Source organism: Pleurodeles waltl, chromosome 4_2, assembly GCF_031143425.1.
Source record: "Pleurodeles waltl isolate 20211129_DDA chromosome 4_2, aPleWal1.hap1.20221129, whole genome shotgun sequence".
Taxonomy (NCBI): domain Eukaryota; kingdom Metazoa; phylum Chordata; class Amphibia; order Caudata; family Salamandridae; genus Pleurodeles; species Pleurodeles waltl.
In genome coordinates this window covers 70,222,838-70,247,878 of record NC_090443.1, presented here as the reverse complement: position 1 = coordinate 70,247,878, position 25,041 = coordinate 70,222,838, and the positions used below count along the sequence as shown (strand labels likewise).

General features: G+C 46.3%; 1 protein-coding gene across 3 annotated transcripts in view; it reads left to right on the top strand.

The window, feature by feature from the left end:
* Positions 1 to 25,041, top strand: part of RBMS2 (RNA binding motif single stranded interacting protein 2) — a 229,197-nt gene that overhangs the window by 147,281 nt on the left and 56,875 nt on the right. For all 3 annotated transcript variants that reach the window (XM_069230691.1, XM_069230692.1, XM_069230690.1), the window contains exons 3-4: positions 2,505 to 2,563; positions 7,903 to 7,994. In XM_069230691.1, coding sequence (XP_069086792.1) covers positions 2,505 to 2,563; positions 7,903 to 7,994 — 151 coding nt within the window. The remainder of the gene's footprint in view (positions 1 to 2,504; positions 2,564 to 7,902; positions 7,995 to 25,041) is intronic.

Below are 25,041 nucleotides of genomic sequence, written 5' to 3'. Positions count from 1 at the left end.
GTGTGTATACCACAGAATCTATAATAGTCTGTGTGTGTGTGTGTTTGCATGTGTGCGATGTGTGAGCTTGTTAGCTGCTTTCTCTCTATCTGTGTTTTTTTTACACAACAGTCAGTCAGTCATGCTTTACAGGCTGTAGCTGACGTGTGTATCCCTTAGTGACCCTATGCATGTATATTTATCTGCTTAAATCCAGTGCTTAATTTGAGCAGGTGGTTTAAGGTGCTCGGTACCGGCACTTAATTGTCATCTCCGGCACTTATGACAGTCTGCCACATAGACTGTCTAATTTAGAGGTGAGCACAATCAACGTTATTTATGAATTCTGGATGCATTAAAATAATTTATATTAGCCACCCAGGCCATTCTAAATCCTTTGGTGCCTGGACTAGTCTGAATTGTCACGGTTGTAACAGTGTGATGGTTAGTGGTTGTGTTGGTATTGTCATTGGCAGCGCTGGCAGAGACAATGGGTGGCGCAAACTGCAGTGATCGTCTGATGAGGACCCATGCGCTTATTATTATTTATTTGTTGTTGTTTTTTTTTTTTTACCAACTAAGCACTGCATAAATCTGCCCCTGCGTTGATCCTTTGTGTACGTTTTTTATACATCTGTGTATGCGTGCACCATAGTCTCTTTAGTTGTTTTCTTGTGTTTTCCAGTGTGTGCGGGAGAGTCCATGTGTATATCGAGGTCTGTGTGACTGCACTGTGTGTTTGCCTGTTGCTTTGTCACGCATCCCTGCAGCCAGTCCGCCCTGTGTCGAGAGCTCCTGCCGCCTCGGGCCTATTTCAGTGTCATGTTGAGCAGCAGTACTTGAACAGGAAGACACAGAGCCTCGCACCCCAGGGAGCGCCCAAAATAGCCTTAAACCGAGAGCGGAGAGTCAGGAAGAGCCGAGCCCCGAGACGCACAGATCTGCGAGTACCGAGGCTGTCTTCTGCGAGGGAGGAGCTGCTATGCTAGCATCTGTATCACAGAAGGGCCCTGGCTTCCCTGTCTGTGTGCTTCGTGCTTGGGGGTCGCTTGGGGGTACAGGCTGCTTGGACCACTGACTTCTCTCTATCTGTGTGGCTCATGCTGAGGGGGCTGCGTGGCCCGGGGGGAAGGGGGTACAGGGTGCCTGGGCCCCTGGCTTCTCTCTATATGCTTGGGTTACACTGGGAGGAGGCGGGTGAAGCGGGGGGGCACAGGGTGCTTGGACCTCTGGCTTCTCTCTATGTGTTTGGTTCATGCTGGGGTGGGGGTTGAAGCTGGGGGCGAGGGGTGTACAGGGTGCCTGAACCACCCTTGGCTTCCCTGTATCCGTATAGCTCTTGCTGGGGAGGTAAGGTGACTAGATTTCTGAAAAACAAAAACGGGGACTTTCCACAGACACCGAAGTGGGAGTGCAATTTAGCATCGACCGAGGGGCAAAGGATGGGACCGCGCCTGCCAATTTAGAAAACACAGACTAAAAGGCACTGAGATTGGTTAAATGTAACTATAAAACGCAGTGTCATCTGTGTTAATTACATTGCGTTCTGATAAGGGCTTTCTAACTAATTATGCACTGGAACACGTAAAAGGTGTGTTCCACTATGTTAGTGTACCCGCTCTGGAATCTGGGGCCTATGCTAGATTTGATTACATTTGCTGTAGCAGATGGTGAAAACCCGGGACTGTGCCAGCAAATACGGGATGCCCAGCTACACTGCTGGGCCCTGGCTTCCATGTATGTGAGTGGTTCATGCTTTGAAGGGGTGGGCTGCTTGGACCCTAATTTCCCTCCATCTCTATGGTTTGTACTTGGGAGGGGCACGCTGCTTGGGCCCTCTCTTCCCTGTATCTCAACGCTTGGGCCCTGTCTTCCCTGTGTCTCTATGGCTTGTATTTAAGAGGGACAGGCTGCTTGGGCCGTGGCTTCCCTGCATATTTGTGGTGCATGCTTGGGTGGGGTGGGCTGCTTGAGGCCTGTGTTTAATGTATGTCTATGGTTTGTTCTTGGGATGGCAGGCAGATTGGGCCTTGGTCCTCCGTATCCGTTGTGATATGCTTAAGAGGGACATTCTGAATGGACCCCGGATACCCTATAGAAGAGCTTGTTCGGGATGAGCAGCTGTTTGGGCCTCTGATCCCCTGAATCGAATGTGGCTCATGTACAAGGGCGAGCCTAGGCCTAAAGTTGCAGGTTTAAGCACAGCAAAGAAAATGTTAATTGTGTGTGCCTTACCCCTGTTCTTGCGCAGGCATACATTGAAAACAGCCAGGGTGCCCTGTGACGTGAAGCTGAAACCCTGTGTAGTAGCATACAGGGATTCTATTTGTGGTGGGCGGGGGCGAGGCTGCGGAAGGGGCAGCACAGTTGCTATATGGGACCCCCGTCTCCCGCCATGTTCTGGTCCTCCCCTATCTCCCATCCTGGTATTCCCACCCTACTACACTACTCTTCCCGGCTCCCACCCGGTTATTATTTCCCATGCCCTGTCTCCACTGACAGAGTTTCTGCTTGTCTGTTTCCAGGTACGGGAAGATCGTCTCCACAAAGGCCATACTAGACAAGACGACCAATAAATGCAAAGGTGGGTGATGAAGGCGGTCTCATCTGAAACTCCATTGTGTCCCAGTGTGATGACATCATCAGCAAGCGCCCAGTGTCTATGTGCGCCTTTCTTCCCACTGCTCCTTGTCGCTGTCCCTTCAAATCCTGCAGTCTTTTTGCGTCTCTGATTCTTTGGCTTATTTTCTGTTTCCTTTGAATGCTGTTTGGCCCCCGGCTACCACCGTTTTGCAGCTTTTCCATTTCGCATCCTCATTGCCACGAGTTTGTTTATTTCATGGTAAGTCTGTCCTTGTTCCCGTCAAGGGTCCGAAAAAAGTAACGGGCTCATTCATCCCTTAATACACGGAGGGAGCAGCATGGGAAAACTGTCTCCAAGCTCGAGCGGAATGTGCAACCAGGCGCTAACTAGACTGCGTTTGATTTCACATTTACTGACTCTCAGTGAGCGTCCAACTAAAGGTGACGTCGAAGTACAGAGTTGCAACACAACCCACAAAACCGACAGTGTCACGGAAAAGACACACGGTGGAACGATTCGTTTTACCTGTAATCAGAAGCATGGAATATCCGTGCATCTCTGACCTTTGCTAAAAGGTCCCTTTCGACCTTTGGGGCGACACTTCCTTGTCATGAAATGATGGATGAACATACATTAAGTGTAACCCTCCTGCACAGGTTACCACCGTCTCTGCTGGGATTACACTGGTGCACCTCACTTCATTACTCATGCAGCGGGGCGTGCTCCATCACTAGGCTCCCTGTCAAGCCCTGGGAAGTACTGGAGGGTACAGCTGTCCTCTGCTCGTCCAGTTCGATAGTCAGGAGGGAACGTTTCTCTGTGTCACTGTTTGTTGTTTCCTTTGTGGTACTCTGGGCCCTTAATTCAAACTGTGCGTGGCTGGGAAAATAACACTTCTTCATTACTGCCTCCTGGCCAAAAGATGTAAACCAAGTGAAGCAAGGACTAGGCGCGTTCTTCAGGACAGCGTCCTCTTTATCAAACTTAGTAGTTTGTGTATCGTTTCAAAGCAAAGGATTTATAGAATAACAATACATTCAGTTGGCAGCTGGAACTATTGTACCTCTGTACTGCACGTGCTTGGTGCTTCACTCTTAGTTTGGTAGAAGCAGCGGCCCCCTCTTGCCATATTGTACGGTGGCACAGTTCTCCAGTGTCATAGGAGGGCTGTGCCTATCACACACAATAATGGTAATCCAGCAGTTTTGGTAACCTACAAGCAGGAGTGCTGTACTTCATGTATGTTCATTGTCAGAGCAGGGATGGCATACAACAATCTGTTTAATTCCTCTCGCTCCTCTATTTGTCATACAAAGGAAAATATGGATCACAAATCCTGGCGGATGAGGAGAAATTCTACTTTGAGAGTTTCACGATACAATTTTGAGCTGTTTGTGTAATTGTTTGATTCTCCACATCACCTCATAAGCCACTTTAAATACTCTAAGTGTATTAGGAGGATTAGTTCCAAATAGTCTTAACCATTGGCATTCACTGTGGGAAGCATTCCAACCCATTATTTTGCCCACATTGCCACCCTAGACAGATGCCACCCTTATGCAAATCAGTACTGACCCTGCTTCTGATGAGAACAGTGCATCCTGAACTGCCAAACAAAGCCCACTCCAGTAGGGAACATATGCAACCGCGGACGGTTTTGGCCTTATTAAGCCTTGTCTGTGAAATTCAGCTTGAAATTTGTGCCACTGCAAGCAAAGAAGGGACCATGACTGTGCACACCCAGGGCCACTTCAGGCATTACATCAGACACACAAAACGTGATGGGAGGAATGCTGGTTTAAACTCTAAACTACTGATAATTGTTCTAGGTAGCATTCCAACCCATTGTTTTACAGCTGAGCTACTCTAGACAGAGGCCTGGCTTAAAAGCAGATCAATAGTGGCCGTGTTCCTCACGTGAACAGTCCATCCCAAACTGCCAGGTCATCTTGAATTGTTTTCAGAATTTTATTCTAAGACAGTACAAATCTCAGCGTGCTGCTTCTATTTGTTCAAAGCTGCTATGATGATCTCACATTGCAGTATTTAGATCTCCTTTTATATAAGTGAAAGTGCAAGATAAAAAGTGTTCTCAGAAGCTCTCTTTTTAGGGTCGAGCCTGCATTGCATGCGCTCGTGCATGCGTATCGCAGGGAGACTCTTTTGTATTTAGAAAAGGGCTCGGAGCTCTGTCAACTTCACGTCAGTGCTTTTTATTGGTTCGTGGGCTTCCCTAATAAAATCTGCTTGCTTTCATTTGTCGAAGGCACGCATATATCATGCCTTTTCCGGTGGCAAGCCCTCCTCGAGCACAGCGACCAAGTACAGAAAACATGCGAGGCTCGCTGTTTTCCATCGGGCTCGTGGACTTTTTTTTCTGTAATTTAGAGCGCGATCTCGCTTGGCAGAAGTCGAGCACTTTACATACTTGATTTAACTTTTTCGGGTTGTGTACATAAATGCACTTTTGCCCGATAGGTGAAAAGTCGGGTTAAGAGTTTACAACGCGATCAGCTCTAACATGAGCAAAACGCGAAACCCGTCGCATTGTAAATGCTTGTTTTATCACCCTTCACAGTCTGGTTGCATTGACACATATGGACTTTTGGGTCATGAGTGGAGTGCATGTGTTTGTTGGTGAACTCTTGGGTAACAGAAATAATTGCATCAGGACACTACCTTTACACTAGCAAACTACGTTATGTTTGAGGCCAATCACTTCAACCTGGTGCTCTCTTGGGGCCATGTGTGGTGATGCTTTTACGCAGCTGTTGTCAGTGGCCTTATTATAGAGCCTGTCGGTCCTCTCCCACCTCAGACTAAGCCTGCGCCGGCATATTCAGGGGCATATTTACAAGTTTTCGATGCAGGGCAGCGCCACAAGCCTTCTTGCTGCTCTTCACCATGGTGCAAGGGTGTCTGTGTTACAGGGATGATTCTTTTTGTGCGGGAAGGCACACCTTCCTGCTCAAAAACAATCACAAGAGAAAAAGGAAAAATGAGGAGAAACAAAGGTATTTCGCCTCGCTGCGTCTCCTTTACGCCTCCCCTGTGGAGGGTTCAGCTTTTGATTCATTCCTAGCTTTACAAAATATCGTAAATCTGGGATTGTGTCAAATGCCATGGGTGTTATGTGGGAACAACCACCGTCACGCCCATGGCACACCTCTCTGTTGCAGGGTGGGGCAACAAAGCGACTTGCCCTGCATTGCCTCAGTCTATATTTACAAGGCCATGAAAGGCCACGCAGTGGCCTGGTAAATATGGCCCTGCAGTGTGCGTTGCAGGACCGTCGCAGCCGGCGCAGAGGGGCTTGTTATAAGCCCCTGAGTTTAGTGAGTGACAGGGCGCCTGGTTATGGCTCTCTCTTTGTCTGGCTGCCCTGTCACTCAGTGTCTCGCAGCAGATGCTCTTTTTCCAGGAAGCCCGCTCTCCCCTCTCGTTTAGAGGGCCAGTGGCCCTTTCTCTTGCAATCCTCGTTATTTCTAATCATTACCACTTGAACTGTAACACGTTTAGTAGTGTTGGAAGCCGCACCTGGTTTTAGGGGATTGCAGATTACAGTGTTACTCTTCAGAGTTAAACACAGCATCTCTAGATGATTTGGAAGACAGCCAAGAAAGCTAAATGTTAATTAAAAATACTATCCACACACATCAAATAATATCAAAATAGTTGGATTACATTGCTAGACTGAAAATTAGAAACATTGTATAAAAGGGCATTGAAAGAGCTGCACAATACCTTTAAAAGTAGTGCCCATGAAAAAACAATAGGTGGAGGGACAGGTTTTAGAGGGCAGTGACTCCCTGTCGGCCTACAATTCCTCCAGTTAAATGCCCCTAGCGTGTACAACGGATCCGCTCCCTCCAGAGCAAAGCCGTGCTGCAGTTTCCACTCCCACCCCTAATGCAATAAAAGAAACACATCGTGGAGCTCCCAGAGAACTGTCAATCTTAGTATGTTTCTCCTGCGTAAATATTGGGCCTGGAAAAAGAGATGCAGGACGATTGTTGGTCACACCTCACTAAGATTACTTGAAAATGAAATGCCCGTATTTTTGTCCAGTCACTATTGGCTACGTCTCCTGAAGGGGCAGCAGTTCCTTCATGTCTTTCTCTCACAGGGGCAGGAGGGCTGTACCAGTCCTTCTTCAGCAGGACAGGCTAATCACATCCGGGAGTTCACCACTCTAGAAAAGGGAGTCACCTCTACCCATTGATTTGCGTTTTGTTTTGTTCTATATCTCGAGCACTGTACTCTACTGCCATCTTACGTTGAGTTCGGGCTATTGCAACTCACCTTTCCTTTCAATGCCTTTGCTTTCGGTTTCAGGCCTGCGTTGAAAGACTTGTGTTATGGTTCCTGAAGCCTACAAGGCACTGGGTTACAAACTCGTGTTCAGGGTATTTTTTCAGCGTCCGCGTTGGAGATGTTTCCTTTTGCACCGTTTACATGGGTTGGAACGAGGCACCTGGGTGGAAAGAGCTGGGGGGACGTGTGCCAACTTTGGAACCAGTGACCCCCTTTAAAACGGGGTTGGGAACTAAAGAAGGAGAACCCCATGGGATTAATACTGCCCTGTACTGCGGAGAGGGTGCAACTGTTAACCCTAAATCAAACTGGAAGTCCTTTTGTATTTGTTGCCTGTTTCTTTCTACCCTCGCGCCTGCTTGTTGTCGTCTATCTTTTTTACAAATATTTCAAATATTGGATTCATTTGTTTTTAAAAAAATCTGTTTTCCTTATTTTACACGTGCACCAACCACTACTTTTCTGTCTGTCTTTTTTCTGTATTCTCTTTCTGTTTCTGAACCCCTGTCATTGTTTTAACTCTCACTCCTCTCCCTTCTGTCTTGCTCTCAACACACTTGCTACCTGTCATCCTCTTCTCTGTTTTCAGCTTTTTTCTGTCACTTTCCCTTTCTCCCCCATTCCCGCAGCTGATGCAAAGACTTTTTCCTCCTGAAGCGAAGTGACAGCTTCCAACTATTCTTTCCAGGACAGGCAAATAGAGTCTCCCAGCTTCTGACACTGGGCGAAGAGCCTCGTCCTGCTTATCCTTGGATCTCTCTCCCTCGTCCTTTCCCTCTCTGGTGACTTTATTGAGAGACAGGCAGTGATGGAGCTACCGCAGGGCTGACAAGCATTTGAAAAGAATAGGGTACATGAAACCTCAGTTGGACCGGCTGAGCTTTTCATCCTTCCTAGGGTGGTAAAAATGTGCGTTAAGGGGTTGGACCACTATAGCTTGGTGAAGTGCCTAAAGGCCATGTTAGGAGTGTTAGGAATCTGTTCCTCACATGCTTCCACTCAGTGTCCCTTCTTGTATTTTTCAGGCTATGGATTTGTAGATTTCGACAGTCCAGCAGCCGCGCAGAAGGCGGTGACCTCTCTGAAGGCAACTGGTGTGCAGGCGCAGATGGCCAAGGTGAGTTCCTCGAGCCATGGGAACCGGAGGGGCAGAAGGAAGTTCTGCTACATCTGGGGATTGTCAGGATTACAGCATTCCAGGATTGGCGGGGGGCAGCAGCTCGACTACCAGTGGTGAATGGAAGGAGGGCGATGGGAGCCCTGTTCCACCCGAGGCTTGGTATGGGGACAGGTGACCGGTCAGTTGCGCTTGAAGGTTGAGGGGGTGGGGGTAGGTCAGCTCTGTTACACGTCTGCAAAAATAAAAGTTAGTGTCTTCTAAAAGTATGCTATTGGCTAAAGAAGAGCTCGCAGGGTGTGATATAAATATACTGTGATTTGAGGGAGGAATCAAATGTCTATTTGGTGCATATATGTGCGTGTTTGTGCTCGTTAGTGTGTTCTTACCATACAACACCCCTGCGTCACACCAACGTGCTTTCAGGGATTTCACACCAGAATCAAAGCAGAAGTTATGAGTAGCAGATTTTCAGTCAGAACTACTGCTCAGCTTCAAGAGTTTTAGGCCCTGATTTAAGCCAAAGTGGCGCAGCGCGTTGCGGCGCTAAAAATAGCAGCAGCGCGTTGCGCCACTTTAGAAGCACAGGGATGCTCCGAATTTACAGAAATATGGAGCAGCCCTTTGTTTCCCCCTGTGCCGGTGCTAAATTAAGCTGCCTGCGCCAACGCAAGCCTCCTTGCACCATAGTGCAAAGGTGTCTGCATTGAGGGGAGTGATTGTTTATGTGCAGGAAGGGATACCGTACCTGCACATAAACAATCATCCATTGCATTTTGCTTCTTTTGTGTGTGCTGCAGAATGCAGCACACATAGAAAAAGCAAAATACGAGGAGGAATAAAAGCATTCCTCCTCCTTTTGCCATGGGGTGGCGTTAGTTTTTGGCACTGCCTCAGGTTTACGACAACTCGTAAATTTGAGGCAACGTCCAAAGCAATAGGTGTTGCGGCAGAAAACTTTACAAGGAGGTGTAACGCCTCAAAAATGTGGCGTTACACCTCCTTGTAAATGTGGAGCAGTGGTTAGCGGCTCTGGAGCGTTGTGAAAATTGAAGCTTCGGTCTCTCTAGGGGCTGCTAAATCTGCCCCCGAATGTCTGGGGCATTTGGCCAATGTAATTTATTTTCAGTTTTTTTTTTCCATTTCTCAAAGTGAGCTGGGCTACTGAAATCTTATGGAATGGACGGGCATTGTTCCTTGACGTCCAGTATACAAATTCTTCAGTCAGCTTGGCCACGTGTAGGTCTTCCAAGCAGTGAGACATCCTCAACTCTTCTAGCAGGGCTGCCCAGCAGCTTTTCTTGCACTTCAGCCGTGGCAGCAAAGTGTTTCAAGCACCGAGGCTTCTACCCAGCCCAAGAAGAGGCAACCGCCAGTGAAGGTTTGGTCGCTGGCAAACATCTATACATCATGGATATAACGGGTCTTCTTGAACTCAAGAATATTCACAAATTTCTGACTCAAGGGGGCACTGTGTGTCCAACCTTGGAAGCCCAAGAGGGAAGGCTTTCTTTATTCAAATTGTAAAATCATTCTTGCAGTCATGGAGAACTGCATCGTGCCACTTTGTGCTTGGGCTTTTAAGGGCTTCTTGTGCAGAGAGGTCTAGCATGGATATGTGGCGAGTTTTAATCAGGTAGGCAAAATGTATTTTTATTAAATTGTTACTACCTCTACCGACCCAATAGAGAGGCCCAGTTCCTGTGTGGGGTCCTGAGCACAGGAACACACAGGCTGTCATGCCCATCATAGACAATGCTTAACCAGCTCAAAAACCACCTCGCGGTGTAGTAGTGCACATGGTATCCCAAAAGGACCCTTCAGTTCACCGTATACAGTAAAACACTTACAAACATGATGCGCACACCCAGTACCCAGTAGGTCACAGCCATGTGGGTAGGAAGATGCCCCAGTTATGGAGGACTAGACAGACCTTTACAGGCATGAGCCGGTAGGCAGTGTCGCCGCAGGAGTGCAGATAAAAGGCCTTTAGCTCTAAACTGTAACTGGTGCCACAACCAAGAGTCAACTCATAGCCTGGAATGAGGGAGAAGGAGTCACCATCACTCAGGTATAGGAGAGCCTTTTGGGTGACCGCGAGCACCCATAGTGGACTCTAGAGTTTCCAGGACAGATAAACTCTGAAAAAGCTAGAAATAAATAAAAAGGACAGTGCAGCACAGCTTCTCCAATTAATGCTGTGGACATCAGTGCGCAAGCATAGACTTATACAAGCACACATACATTCACACACACACTGGTGTCACAGTGAGACACAGAGCACAGCTGTTAGTTTGGCTTCTTTCTTTTAGGCGGGAGCTCCTCGCAGCTGGGCCCACGGCCCTTGTTCATTGTTCCGGTCTTTGGTTTGGCGCCAGAATGCAAGGGCGGGAGTCACGCCTCTACAGAAAGACATGTCGGAGGAGAGGGCTTGCACTACTTGTCTACTATCTCCCTCTCTGTGGAACCACCTTGGCCCTCATTGATGCTACCTCTGCAAGGTGCTGCGAAGGCTGTCCGTGGGAGTTGGGACCAGGCCCTCTACCCCCTCCGAGGGCGTGCCAGTCCTGATTGAAGCATAATCGAAGCCTCATAATTAGACCTTTGTTCATTTTTTGGCATTTGATAACACTAGAAACATACTAGGGGCAGCAGAGGCTGGAAGTAGCCAGGTCCTCTCTGCAAACCTGAGAGGACCTGGGTGACCGCCCTGTGCATGGCGGCCTTTGGACCGTGGGGGAAAGGCTGGCAGGTCGTCATGTGAGTAGCTCTGCAGAAGGAAGGAACGCTCTCGTCAGGTGGGAAATAGTGAGATGTACACTGAGCCAACCCTGAAATATGCTACATTGTGGCCACCTGCAATATGTATATTCTAAGGGATCCGGAGTGCGCTGAAAGCTGCCCATCTGCAAGGGGGCGAACACCAAGCTCTCAGGTTGTATAGTGCTGAGATATTCAGCTACTCATGGCTTTTTAACCCAATTAAATTGGGTAAAAATGGAGTAATAATAACTTCTATTATTAACAGAGCACCAGACTGGCATAACTGAGGGCGCAAGCACCAAAGAGAAAACACGTTACCTCATCTTGGTCTGCACTCTGGTACTGTTAGTCCTGTTTCTGCGAGTGAGGAGAACTTTTTGCCTCTGCTGTGGTGGGCTAATATATGCGGGGTTTGCTTTTTTTCCACATCATCGATACATTTCTAAAACTACCAGCACATGTAAGGGAGCTACCGCACAGCTCCCAGAAAACCATGCTGCCATCACTGCCAGAAGCTGATTGGATAACACATTTTTGCTTTCCATCTTTTGCGTTTTCCCTCAAATTATAGGTGTTCCGACTGTCCCGGTTTTCAAAACCCTTGAATCTTAGAATTATTTTTTCGGAAAGATCTTTCCAGGGAACCCTTGTGCGGTCAAGGTTCCAGCAAAGGTTTGTGTTAACCTACTGTGCCTTTTCTGTTCCAGCCCAGACTTGAGGGGTCCATGAACGCTTTGTGCTCATCCCCGTTCAAAATGACTGCCTGTTGTCCAGAGCTTGACTTCAGATTCCTCAAATATCACAGAGGCCCGCGGCCTGCTAGGCCCCCCCCCGGGGGGGATCTAGTTCAGTAGGATTAGCAAGAGCTTCTAGGAACATTACAGGGCATAGTTCTCCTTTCAAAATCTAATTTTGTACGTGGCTGCCTACAGACTATGCCACTGTGAAGAATCTTTTATGAAGAGATACTTTTGCAAAGGAACTACAGAGATTTTATTTAAGTAGTTATAGCACATTTTATTTGTGTTCACTAGGCAAAAAAATAAAAGGTATTGGTTACTGAAAGAGATAACGTCAAGCTAGAGATAGGGTTAGGTTGAGACTTGGGGCCTGATATATGAAATTTCCATTCACAAAAAGTGGTTCCAAATTGCCAATGAAAAGGAATTTTGTGAACCAACCTATGTACTAATAAGTGGGATCACAAAAGTCCGTTTGTAGTGGGTCAGATTCTGACCTACCTTATCAATATTCATGAGAGGTAGGTCATAAATTGTGAGTCACTAAAATTGGGTGCCATCACAGAGATCGCAGCCTGCCGGGGTTAGTAGAATACCTTGTCTAACACCCTCCGTATGCTCCGCAGGATCTTCAAGTGGATTCCAACAGGAACCAGAAAGACGGTAACGCAAGCCCTCGTCAGTAGCAGACTCGACTACGGTAACGCACTCTACACAGGCATCCCAACAAAAGACATCAAACGACTCCAGCGCATCCAGAACGCATCCGCCCGCCTGATCCTCAACATACCCCGCCGATGTCACATCTCCCCTCACCTGAGGGACCTCCACTGGCTCCCCGTGGACAAGAGGATCACCTTTAAACTCCTCACCCACGCACACAAGGCTCTACACGACACCAGACCCACCTACCTGAACACCAGACTCAACTTCTATGTTCCCTCACGTCAACTACGCTCTGCCAACCTTGCCCTCGCCATCGTCCCCCGAATCCAGCGCAAGACCTCTGGCGGCAGATCCTTCTCCTACCTCGCCGCCAGGACCTGGAACGCACTCCCAACCTCACTACGCCAGACCCAGGACCTCCTCACCTTCAGGAGACTCCTCAAGACATGGCTCTTCGAACGATAGCAGCACCACCCCCCCCCCCCCCTAGCGCCTCGAAACCCTAACGGGTACATAGCGCGCTTTATAAATTATTGATTGATTGTCTGTGATAGCATTTTAAATAAAGTCAACTTTTTTTAATGTTGTCCATTTTCCTTAATGGAAACCGGGCAGTTTTTAAGAAGGAAAGGATTTTTGTTTGTTTGAGAGTTGGCAGTGGTCCAGTGGGGCTCTGTCTACTCACCAGAAAACTTTTTTTAACATTCACAAAGAGCAGGGGTCCCAAAGGGACCCATTCCCATGTACGAATAGGATATTAGACCTGTCAACCTTAGGGTGGTCTTCCCCCATACTTTTTGTCTGCCCTCACTTTTGCTGATCTGTGCTAAGTTAACCAGTGCTAAGTTGCATGTACTCACTCCCCTAAAACATGATAACATTAGTGTATCCGCAATTGGCACATTTAATTTGCTTTTAAGTCCCTAGTAAAGTGCACTATATGTGCCCAAGGCCTGTAACTTAAATGCTACTCTTCCAGCACTGATTGTGCCACCCACTTAAGTAACCCTTTACAGATGTCTCAGGCCTGCTGCTGCAGAGCCTATGTGTGCAGTTTGCCTGCCATGTCGACTTAGCATTTAAAACCCCTTGCCAGGCCTTAAACTCCACTTTTGTTACATTGAAGGCAATACATGTCTGGGCTGGGGTGACAACTGGTTTCTTGCATTCCCCCTAGACGGCCTCACAAAATGGAAAGGTAGTTGTGACTGAATGGCCATCGGCATATTGATGGATCATCCTGGGCAGGATGGGAGGGAGGAGCTGACATTTACACCTGAATAGGCAGTGTCCTGTTCCTACACAAAGGGCTGCTTAATCCCCTGTAGTAAGTTTGAAACCAGGGCAGTTAGCGAGGACCTCTGTGCACTTCAGAGACCCCTCTTGAAAGTCACTCCCACTTCAAAAGCACTACTAGGTATAAGAACTGAAAATCTGGCCCTACCAAACTAGTACAGTTCTGGACTTGTTGACAACTTCCCTGGAAAAAAGACTGCTGGGCTCTTGAAGGACTGTTACAACTGCTGGACTTCTGCTCTTGAAGAACTGCTTTTTTGCTGTGCTGACCTGCCTGCTGCCCTCTCTACCTGGATGAGAAGGACTGGATCTACACCACCACGATGATCTGCCACTTCGGACGAGGTCATCACAACACCAACTGTGCGGCTCAGGGTCGATGCATTGCCCTCAGCCCATACGCATTGCCAGCTGCGCAGCTCGATGATGACGCATCATTTTCATCGCCAAGGGCTCGCCAAGGATGCATCCCCTACTGTGCGGATTTGAACTGTTGCATTGCCTGCGCGTCACCTCCTTTGCTCCTGCCTCAGATCTTCGATGTCAACACATCCTCCCTCCACAAGGTACTCTTTCAGCGGGACAAGGTTGGTCCCTGTAACCGACCCGCTCTCCATCGCAGTTAGCTTGACTTTTCAGATTTTACCAGGTCTAGTGCGACCAAATTACCCCCGTTGGCGCATTAAACTTTAAGCACTATGGTGGTCATTCCAACCCTGGCGGTCCATGACCGCCGGGTTGGAGGACCGCGGGAGCACCGCCGACAGGCCGGCGGTGCTCCAATGGGCATTCCGACCGCGGCGGTAAAGCCGCGGTCGGACCGGCAACACTGGCGGGCTCCCGCCAGTGTACCGCCGCCCATTGGAATCCTCCAAGGCGGCGCAGCTAGCTGCGCCGCCGAGGGGATTCCGACCCCCCCTACCGCCATCCAGTTCCCGGCGGTTCTCCCGCCGGGAACCGGATGGCGGTAGGGGGGGGTCGCGGGGCCCCTGGGGGCCCCTGCAGTGCCCATGCCACTGGCATGGGCACTGCAGGGGCCCCCGTATGAGGGCCCCTAAATGTATTTCACTGTCTGCTGTGCAGAAAGTGAAATACGCGACGGGTGCAACTGCACCCGTCGCACAGCTTCCACTCCGCCGGCTCGATTCCGAGCCGGCTTCATCGTGGAAGCCTCTTTCCCGCTGGGCTGGCGGGCGGCCTGAAGGCGGCCGCCCGCCAGCCCAGCGGGAAAGTCAGAATTACCGCCGCGGTCTTTCGACCGCGGAACGGTAACCTGACGGCGGGACTTTGGCGGGCGGCCTCCGCCGCCCGCCAAGGTCCGAATGAGGGCCTATGTTTGCAGATGTTCTTTAAAAATTCATATCGCGACTTCTACTTATTAGATGTTTGCATTTTGGTCTTGTTTTACTCATAAAAATATAAATATATTTTTCTAACTTGGTGTGGAGTCTTTTTGGCTGTTGTCAGTGTGTTACTGTTTCAAATTGCACAAATACTTTACACATTGCCTCCTAAGTTAAGCCTGCCTGCTCTGTGTCAAGCTCGCAGAGGATGAGCACAGGTTAAGCTAGGGTGTGTAAATATCTTACCTTGATTAGGATTGTGGTCCCTCCTTGGGTAGGGTGCGTACTTCTGCCAACTAGAAAACCAATTTCTAACACCCTCCTTTGAGGTGCTGGTAACATTTCTCTGTGTTTTCCGACTGGATTTCAGTTGTAAAACATTGATACATACCTTAATAAATCATTATTTACAAGAGTTACCCTAAACCACCCCCTCCCAATAAGTGATTTATTAAGGGTTTTTAACCCCATTTTGCAATTCGGTAACATGTTAACAAATCGGAAAATGGGTTAAGTATGTACCAAAAAGACAGTTTGCAGTCATAAACCATGTGCTTTTGCAGATCGCAGACTTTGTAGCTGCAAAGCGCTGTGTGCATCAGGCCCTTAATTTCACAGTTAGCGTTAAGAGGGTGAAATGCATTTTCTTCACTATTTTTTTTTCCATCTATTTCTAATAGAATTTGTCATTCTACAGGATTCATTATTGTGGGTTTTTCCTAATAGTATTTGTTCATAAAAATTATGCTTCATTCCAGCATAAATCTAGCTGCTTTGCTTTACCTAATGTAGCAGGGAGTGGGACCTGACTAGCTCTAGACCACCCCTTGAACTTTGCACAAGATGACCAATCTCCTGATGTGAACCACTCCTCTTTATTTGCTATCTATGCATGACTGTATCAGACCTGCTTCTGGGTCACTCCTCGTCCTGCTCACTTTACTTCCCTTTTCTTACACATTGACATTTTCATTTCTTGCATCTGTTACCAAATGTGGCCTAAAGCTCAGTTTTTTTAATTGTAAGGTTTGGCCTTACACCAAGAGAGCTCAAAGAGAATTGCGTTTATTCACACGATTCTTGCGCCCACACAGTTCAGATTCCACACTGATGATTCAGAAGAGCAGCACGCGCTGCAACGACTCCACATTGCTCGAGTCTGCTGAAGACCTTCAGAGGACTGGTGACTACCATTCAACACTCTGGAAACCAGGGAAGTCTCTGCACCCTTTGGGGATTGCAAATCCTTCCTTGGTGATCAGCACCACTGAATGCAGACCCTAAGAGGGTTATGGGACAGAGGCCCAGCCACCTTTCCCTGAGGTGCACCTGCAAGTATCTGTTGTGTGATCACTACAATGTCTGCAATCTCTGGCTCTCTCTCAATCATGATTATGTTTCCTGCAAGTCCTGCCTCGCCTTCCACTCCAGTAAGACCTTGAGGTAACGCAGAGAGAGAGGTACTGGGTGCAACACAGTGTGCACCAACAACCATCGCTAAAACTCTGGACATTTTCAGCCAAGAGGATCCCTTCAGTGCCAAAGACGATGATGACGTAGGTACTTCTAGAGTACCAGGGGACTGCAAACTCTAAGCCCAGAGATGGTATCCTCTAAGAAGTCAGAGCATGAGGCAGTAGAACACATCAAACTAGCACCAAAGACCGCTGGTCCTCAAAACAAGAAATTGCCCAGACTCTTAAGAACCACGCCTGGTCTGAGAACTGTACAACCAAACTGAGGTTAAACCAGAAGTTCCATGCTGAGGAAGAGCACTGCTCTTGGGAATGGCATTGTGCCCGAGCATAAACAAAAGATAGAGCTGCCTCCAAGGCCTTCTCCAGCTTCGTGTTCCAGTCAGTAGCCGGAGAAGGCTTCGGAGTCGAACAAACCTCCACTGAAGTTTGTTGTGCTCTTCTCGATCTGAGGGCATTGAGCTCCCTCACTCTCTCCCAAAATAAATGCTGAAGGCACCTCAAAGCTGGCACTTAAAATCCTGTTGACGCTGAAAGATTTATGGACAGTCATATACAAAGAATAGGAGGCACCGATACTGCAACTGCAAGAAGAACTTGATGCCAGACAGAAGCATCTTTTCATACATCTTGTCACCAGGAAGATCTCGGCAAAATCACCTCTGCTGAAGCTATCTGAGACACTCTTTTGTAAGAGAAGGCTTGCCTTGGAAGAGGAACTTTCCTTGGAGACACTATGAGCTCTGTGCGGAAGAAGCACAGGGATAGGAGCACACGCCCTTTGCTTCACCTTTCATCACTGCCATTGCTTCCTCCTCCACCTTCACCACTCACACCACCTCCTCTGGCTCCACCAGAGTTATGCGAGGAGTCCCCACCTCCATATTCTGAACATGACGGCACATACGATCTTACCTTTCTGACCAACTCTTAGGCCCAGGGCCAGGTGATAAAGCCTGGTAGGACTACAAGGTTGACTTCCCGTGGTATTCTCCTTTGAAGCACTATTCACTCAAGGCACCCCATGACGGCCTACCATTTATTCATCCAAAGGGCAGCCAGACATCTCAAACTAGACATGTGTGTGCTACAAGAAGAAGAGATTATCCTAGTGGAAACATCGGTCAAGTCTGAAAACATGGTACATTTTTTAACAACAGGTATAGCCTAGGTTTGTGACATTGAAGGTAGAGAAACAGTATACACACTCATCCAATGACTCCAATTCTGTCCCTCTAACTAATAAGAAGAGCAAAAGTTAATATGCTGTGGGCAAAAGAGTAGCAGTTTGAGCTGTTACACACTGGCGAACAACCAATTCTATCAGACTCCTCTCCAGCTACAGACGGTGTCGGGGGGAAGAGATGCAGGAACTCATCAAACATAACATGCATTCTGCAATTGACACAGTGGACACATCTTCCAAGTGCATTAACACTAGCATCTTTCTCAAGAACACACCTGGCTTTGCATCTCTGGGTTCAAACCCAAAGTTCAACACCATCTCCTAAACCTCCCGTTCGATGGGGAGCAGCTCTTTGGCCCCCATGTAGGTGAAATGCTAGAAAAAATGCAAAATGACACAGAGATCGGTAAGTCAATGGGTGCCCAGCAAATTCCAGCTGCAAGAGAAAATGTACTTACTAAAGACAGGAGCACACCTTCCACCAAAAAGCAGGCCTTGGAATCACCAGGGGTGCAAACAGGGAAAACAACAGGGGAAAAGGCAGAAGTGGTTCTGGTAAAAGAGCTTGCACTTCTAGCAGTGACCTGCCTTACCCCCCACCACAATCGCACAACACCTGGAGTACATCACATCAGACCTGTGGGTTCTAGTCGTGGTCCACAACAGAAAAAAAGGCACAACCTATTGGCTTTGCCAATGCTTGTTAGGTCTGGCTTGACAGTGCAGCTACCTAAGGATCTATTGCTACCAATTATTTAAAATAATATAGAGTGGGCTTTGGCTGTGCCCAGAGGAGCTTTACCGTCTCATTTCTCGCAGTGGACTGTTAGGTACATCATTCCGCTGGCTTTGGATTGTTTGCATTGCTTTACATGAAGTATTATTTTACATCTTAGAAGTACCCTGTATCTGGACACTTTAGATGATTTATCTCATTGATGCATTGTACACAGAAAGCAAACATTTGTTGCTTTGTTTTTTTCACTACAGCGGGTTTTAAAAATAATATTTTAGTGAGGACTCAAAAATGCAGGCAACCCCAATTGGTTTTGCCAAAGCTTGTTTCTTTTTCTTGTTTTCTACACCAACTGCCAAATTATCTTATCCAGGAGATGTGGTGTAGGGTTTTCTAAAGGGGTTTGAAGCACTGGCTAGGTGTTATAAAGAAGTGGCAGACGTGTGGCCTGGAAATTGAGACAAGAGCTGGGGAATTTTTCTGAAGAATACTGGACTAGTCATAGCTTGAAAGAATGCCACATTTTTCAATGACTTCGGCACTTCTCCAGCTCTGCAGACAGCTGTGGGAGTTTGCAGAAAACACTAAATGCAGAAGTTTGCTGTTTACGTCTGGAAGAGACACGGACTAGGGGTGAAGTCATTACGGTGTAACAAATCAGAGAATTTGATCCCAACTATCCCAGGCGAGAACTAAAATGAGACCAATAACAAGTATGTTTTTATTAATGAGCGCACTCATTCTGTTTTGCACACTTTCTGTGTTGGTCGGCCAGGGAACTCATTTAGGGCATGCATACCAAAAATTTAAATATACATGTTTGTATACAGATATGTACATTTTTGGTAGATCTGACCAATTTCATGGTATTCAAAGTTAAATATTTAGCCACGTGAACTGAATCGGTACTCACTTGCCATGCATCATGTCACCTTCCAGAGGGAAGTGTCTTGACTTTTTTAATCTCATTTTTGGGCATCGACCATAGGTGGAGTTAGCTGACTCCGCCTAACTTCGACCAAGAGCCTACGGAAGATACCATCTTCAGTTGGGTTTTCCATTGTGATGATACCAAAGGTGGGAAAATAAAGTACTTATTCCACTCTCAGGTGAAGAGGGTTCGAGATTGGTTCAATTATGGTTGTCTGGGAGGAGGCGGTGAATGAAGCATGTTTCAGAAGAGCCCAGCACATTGTCTGTGAGTAACTGTGAGGTTCTCTTTCATTAGTCCCCCCCCCCCCCTCCCACCACCCAGCTGTTTGGTGTCCTCCATGTAGCTCCAAAACCAGAGGCAGGGTATATGGAGCCCCTGCGAAGCGCCAGCGTTTTGCAGGGTGAATCTTTTCTGGATTCACATGCTGTGCATGGCCTTCTTTTAATCTTGGAGATGCCCTTTTAGTAATAGCAGTTCAGTTACTGTAATAAAAAGTAATTCTGTTACATACTTTGTATATATTACGGATCTTTGCGGAGTACTGCGTGCTACATGAACAGTATCATTATTATTTACATTCTTGTTAATATTATCATTACCACCATTATTAGCAGGAGCAGTAACAATATTAATAACTGTGAAATGTTTATTTACAAAAACTACATTTTCTTCATTATCCCGCATGAAAGCACATTTAAATATGTGAGTTCAAAATACCCAGTTGTACAATAACCTATTGTGTTTGCTTTAATACACAATAATGTTGCCCTCTATTAGTCTGGGCCTAGTACAGGGTTCACATGACAACTGTCCTGCCTCTCAGTTTACTCAGGGTTTACGTTAAAAAACGGTCACTTTTAATAAGTACGTCTCAGTGCAGTGCTATAATGTGACATATTAATGTCACAGCTTCCATAGGTTAAAGAAATTCACTTTTTTCATTTTTGATTGGGCTTGATCATAATGTGCGTGGTGTTTGCTGCGCGATTTACATAACCTACATTGGCTGGACTCGGCTCGCGCACGGGCTCTAAGAGCCGAGCGCGACCCCTGGCTCAGCTCTTTCTCAGGTCTTCCTGTTAATTTGTTGGCTCACCCCTGCCTGGGAAATCCCCATCTGTTACACCCTTAACTACCGAGAGGAGGATCGTTCCATTGGAGAGCTTCGCCGGGGGTGAATGGAAGGCGCGAACAATGCAGGACAACTCCCAGTGAATACCTTCTCTGGCGGGCCTCTGTGGACCACCAGCGCCATCTCTTGGCCATGTGGAAACGGTTCTCCTTCTCAAAGGTGTCAGTCGCTTCTCAGTAGGGATAAAACAGAGACGCTGAAAACATACAGATCAAGTGGTCATAGGCTGAGACATGGAGAAGAGAACGACATCCTTTCTATAAAAGAGGAAAGCGAGATCCACTTCTAAATGTGAATGGCTTGGGTAACCTAATTAGAAACGGAGCAGCTTGGATCAAATTAGTAGAAGGCCAGGCGCATGCAAAGTGAATTGGGCTCTGAAAATACTGTTGTGTACCATTGTCCGATTTTCAGCACGTAACGTTTGCGTCTGGCGTGCTCCCAAAGCATAACAAAACGTGCCGAAGCCCAAAGGTCTTGCCTGTGCGAGCCATTGGATTTGGCAATTATTTTTGGCCATGCTGTACATTAGGGCATAGAAGAACCTGACCCAATTTTTTCTTGTTGGAAAAATGGCATTAGACTTTGGCTGCAGTAGTAAAGTTTCATGACACTTTTTTTCCTAAGCATACAGTGCCTTCTCCTCCTAAAAAAGCTTCCTGCTCCCTCTCCTACTCCTTTACCCCTACCCCATGCACCTGCCCCTGCATACATTTACCATCTGTACAGAGAAAGTGGTAAATGTATGTAGTGCAACTACATAGTACAGTGGATACACGTGGTAATTGCCAAGTCCATGGATGTTTACTCTTAATTGCACTGTACTGGGGCTATTTTACCATAAGGCAACTGTACAGTAAAACTACCATAGTAACATGCAACTCGTACATAATGCCATACATGTAGGACTATAAAATGGCAGTATTAGTAACACTCAACAACGCAGGAGTGTGCTAACGCGCAGCTCCAGAGACAATGATGTATTCACTTCACCTTTAAAGATAGAAACCATTGATCGACCTCAAAAAGAAAAACATCGCCATTTTCTTTGTAATGTGTGTTAAAATATACATGCAGAATTATAAAGGCAAAAAGTTTGAAGGTTCGAGTTGTAATTTGGGTCCATGGGTTTAAAAATAAAGGCACAGAACACAATGGTTTCCTCAGCTTTGACATATTGAGTGTGCTGGATGTCCAGCTCCAGTGCTACCGCGTCTGTCCCAGATTACGGAAGGGCAGTAGCTCTGCTGGCAGAATGGCGCCCGTGTCCTTCCACACTGCTTGCAAGAAAGAGTCCTTTCCGAAGTAAACATGATCAATACTTTATTTGTAGGGCTGTCAGTCACCTGAATCTTCCCCTCAAAACTGGGACTTGTACTTTATTATGGTAAAAGCGCTGCGCCCCAGGACAGGCAGTAAAACTTGGATTGTGGGGAAATCCGAGACATCTGGCCACTCTGTCTTTACCCTGTCTTTTAGAAGCCCCAGCCCTGTTGGGAAGTTGAGATTACTTGAGTCTATGCCACTAACCAACTCCAGATCTTTCTGACATTAGATGGGGCTAAGACAGAAGTCAGGGAAGCGAGGATTGTTTGAGGAAGAGCCAAGGGATCCCTCCTTTCCCTAGTGGTTGATCTGCAGTGCTGCCTGTGCTTCTTTCTTTGGTGTCCAAGTGTGTGGCAAGCTTACATGTAAGCAATACTATATTCAGGGCCGGCTTCAGCACAGGTGACGCCTGGTGCAACAGTAAGTTTTGGCGCCACCCCGGGACCTCCTCCTCAGATTCCCCTATTACCACTGGCAAAAGTGCCCCTCATCTCTCCATAGCCCCTCTCACATGCATTTCATTTTCTTTAAAATACTGGTAAATGCTGGCTTCACTAATAAGAATATATATCTACCCAAACAAACCCTTTTTAGCAACATAATGAATAGATAATAAAAGGCTGGTGGAAAAACATAATGTCCTAACCTATTTTATGCAGTTTGCATGTGGCTCTTTGATGACAGTTCATAACAGTCACTGTTCTATATTAGCGTTGTATCTTATGAACTGCAGTAACAAAAGGATCTCTGTGACAAAAGCAGCAATTCACTCAGCTATCCACATAAAATAAGGATCTGTGATGTGCACAGTACACCTTCTTTGCAGCAGGAATATTAATAAGCTGTGCCACTTTATGGAGAGTCAAAACTTTCACTAGACAAACCTCCGATCTCTCTCTCTAGCAGGGACATTATCAAAAGTGTTATCTTGACATGTTTAGTGCTGCCTGAAAGCTGGACTAGGAACTCTGCCACAGGTGTTTTAAAATCATACGTTATTGGTAAACAGAGTGCCCCCCTCTGAGCTCAGCGTCCCCTCCCCAGGTCAGCGCCCAGTGCAGCCGCACCAGTCTCACTGCCTTAAAGCCGGCCCTGACTATATGGAAACGTAGAAAGATGCAAGTGTAAGTGTGCTGCTGTTAGAGATGAGCAGTACATGTCAACAGTAGTACAAGTGCTGCAGTGGAACATAACATGTGTACAGATGAAACAACACAGTAGGCCAAGGAACAGCCAGAAACCTGGGAGGTCAGTGAATTAGTAAGCCCCAGAGAAAGAGAAGCTTTTAGCGAGAAACTAGTAGGAAGATGTGATTCACTCTACAGGATGCAATATTTAAATTATTCCTCTAACTCTCGTAAAACCATAGCATTCTTGAGGAATACTGAGCCAAAAGGGAAGATAACTTTTCAAGCAGAATATTCTCTAGGAAACACCACTCTTTTGGTCTGATGATGCTGATTGTGAAGCAAAGAGAGGGACACTCAGTTTGCAGTTCCACAGACAAGGGGCAGCGTGATAAGGCAAAAACAAGATACAAGACTCATTCAGGAACTTTCATAAAGTCCTTTATTCGATTCCAGTGTCTTTTGGGTACTAGTCCTGGCCCCTTGATATTCCTCCGTAAAATAAATGTTGTCCAGAGATTTACATTTTTGATTTGTGTTTTTGTATCATTAGAGAAGTAATTTAGTTTGGGTAGAAATTGCTAATCTGGGTCAATTTTTTTCTGGATGACATTTTTAAAAATGGTGATGTGTTGCAGTGATGATGTAATTATTTCAGGAACCATGAGACCGATATGCTTCATTTTTGTGTCAAAACATAGGTTCTGAGGGTCAAGTAGTAGACAGAAAACAACTCCTCAGAGCAACTCTTCTACCATTTTCAAAAATGGCGGCTCAATAATTATGTGTTTTAGCCATCATATTGGTAATTTATTTTAAAGTTGTTTTTGTTTCCGGTTTTCCATTGATTCACATTTGTAAACATGAGTGAAACAGATGGTAGCAGAGGATCTTTACCTCCTGACAGAGTGTTGCTAACTACAAAATCTGAGGACTCCTTCAATAAAGAAAAATATGTCACATGCCAAACTAATCCAAAACAAAAGCTAACATCAACTGTGGCTGGACAGAAGAGAGTTCAAGATGCTGCAGAAATAAGGGAAGACAGAGTTCACAAAAGATTGAAAATGATGGTTGAAGAGGACCAAATATTTCATCATTGTAGCAACTAGTGGTACAAATTGTATACAATGGAAAAAAAGCCTTGTCAAAAACTAGCAGAAACCACTGAATCACAACAAGAATCCGAGTCTTCTGAGAAAGCGAGGAAAACCAAACCCATTGCCCATTCACTTAGAAGATTGATGGCTACTCCTCGTCCAGCTCCAACAACTGATAAGAAAGCAGAGGATCTTCAAGGTGTTATCTGTGGTTTAGCCAGAACAAGGGCCAAAGGGATTGATGAAAGAACAAAGTACAGAGTATGTGAGTCTCAAAGGGCAAACATGTTTTTATCTGCATCTGGTTTCTTCCAAGGTGAAGTTTTCAGCCAAGTAGCTGATCTAAACAGCGAGGTGAATGTATTTGCAGTGGATTTGTATGCCCACCCGAACTGCATGCGTGCATACATTCGAAAATGAATGTACAATGAGCTACAAACAGCAATGTAACTGCCAGCCTGCAGTTAAGTTTGCACTCTTTGAAAAAGCAAATCAAGTTTTAAAGCCACTTGAGTGCTGGCCATGAGTTCACACTCAGTGCGATCAGAGAAATAATGGTCAACATTAATGAAACTGTATTGATCCATAATAATGAAATTAAGATTTTTCTGGTGAGAATGTACAATGACAGAATTCATTTTTGTCAGTCTGACAAAAAAATGAGCCACTTAAAGTGTTCTCAGCTGATTTGACTCTTGAAGTTCTTGCAGCCAAAATAAGATCATGGGATGCAGTGAAATCAGCAGGAACCATTTCAAGAAACGCCCTGAAGGATTTCGATTTTGGACATAATGACAGATTTTGTGATGCCCCAGAGCTCCGCAAATCATGGGAGTCAAGAAGAATGCCTGATGTTCGCTTAACATTTTTTACATAATTGTTTAATATCAGCAAAGCAAAACTGTAACAAACTAAGTTTTTCAGTTTGGAACAGAAGCTGACAAATTGATGATGACTTTGAAGACAGAAGCGAAGAAGTGGAAGACAATCTCATGTACCAACAGGTTTATGCTGTGTAAATGTACTGTCTTTTCTAAATCATGTTTTATGAATTACATAACTGCAAAAAGAAAATTCTGCTACACATGATGACTGCCCAGACAATCTATGACAAGTGCAAAAGTAGAGGGCTAATAACTTCAATTAACAGAATTGGTGTACCAACAGGTTATAATGGCATAGTACAGAGCAGGAACGTATAAGCAGCACATGCTGTAAAATTT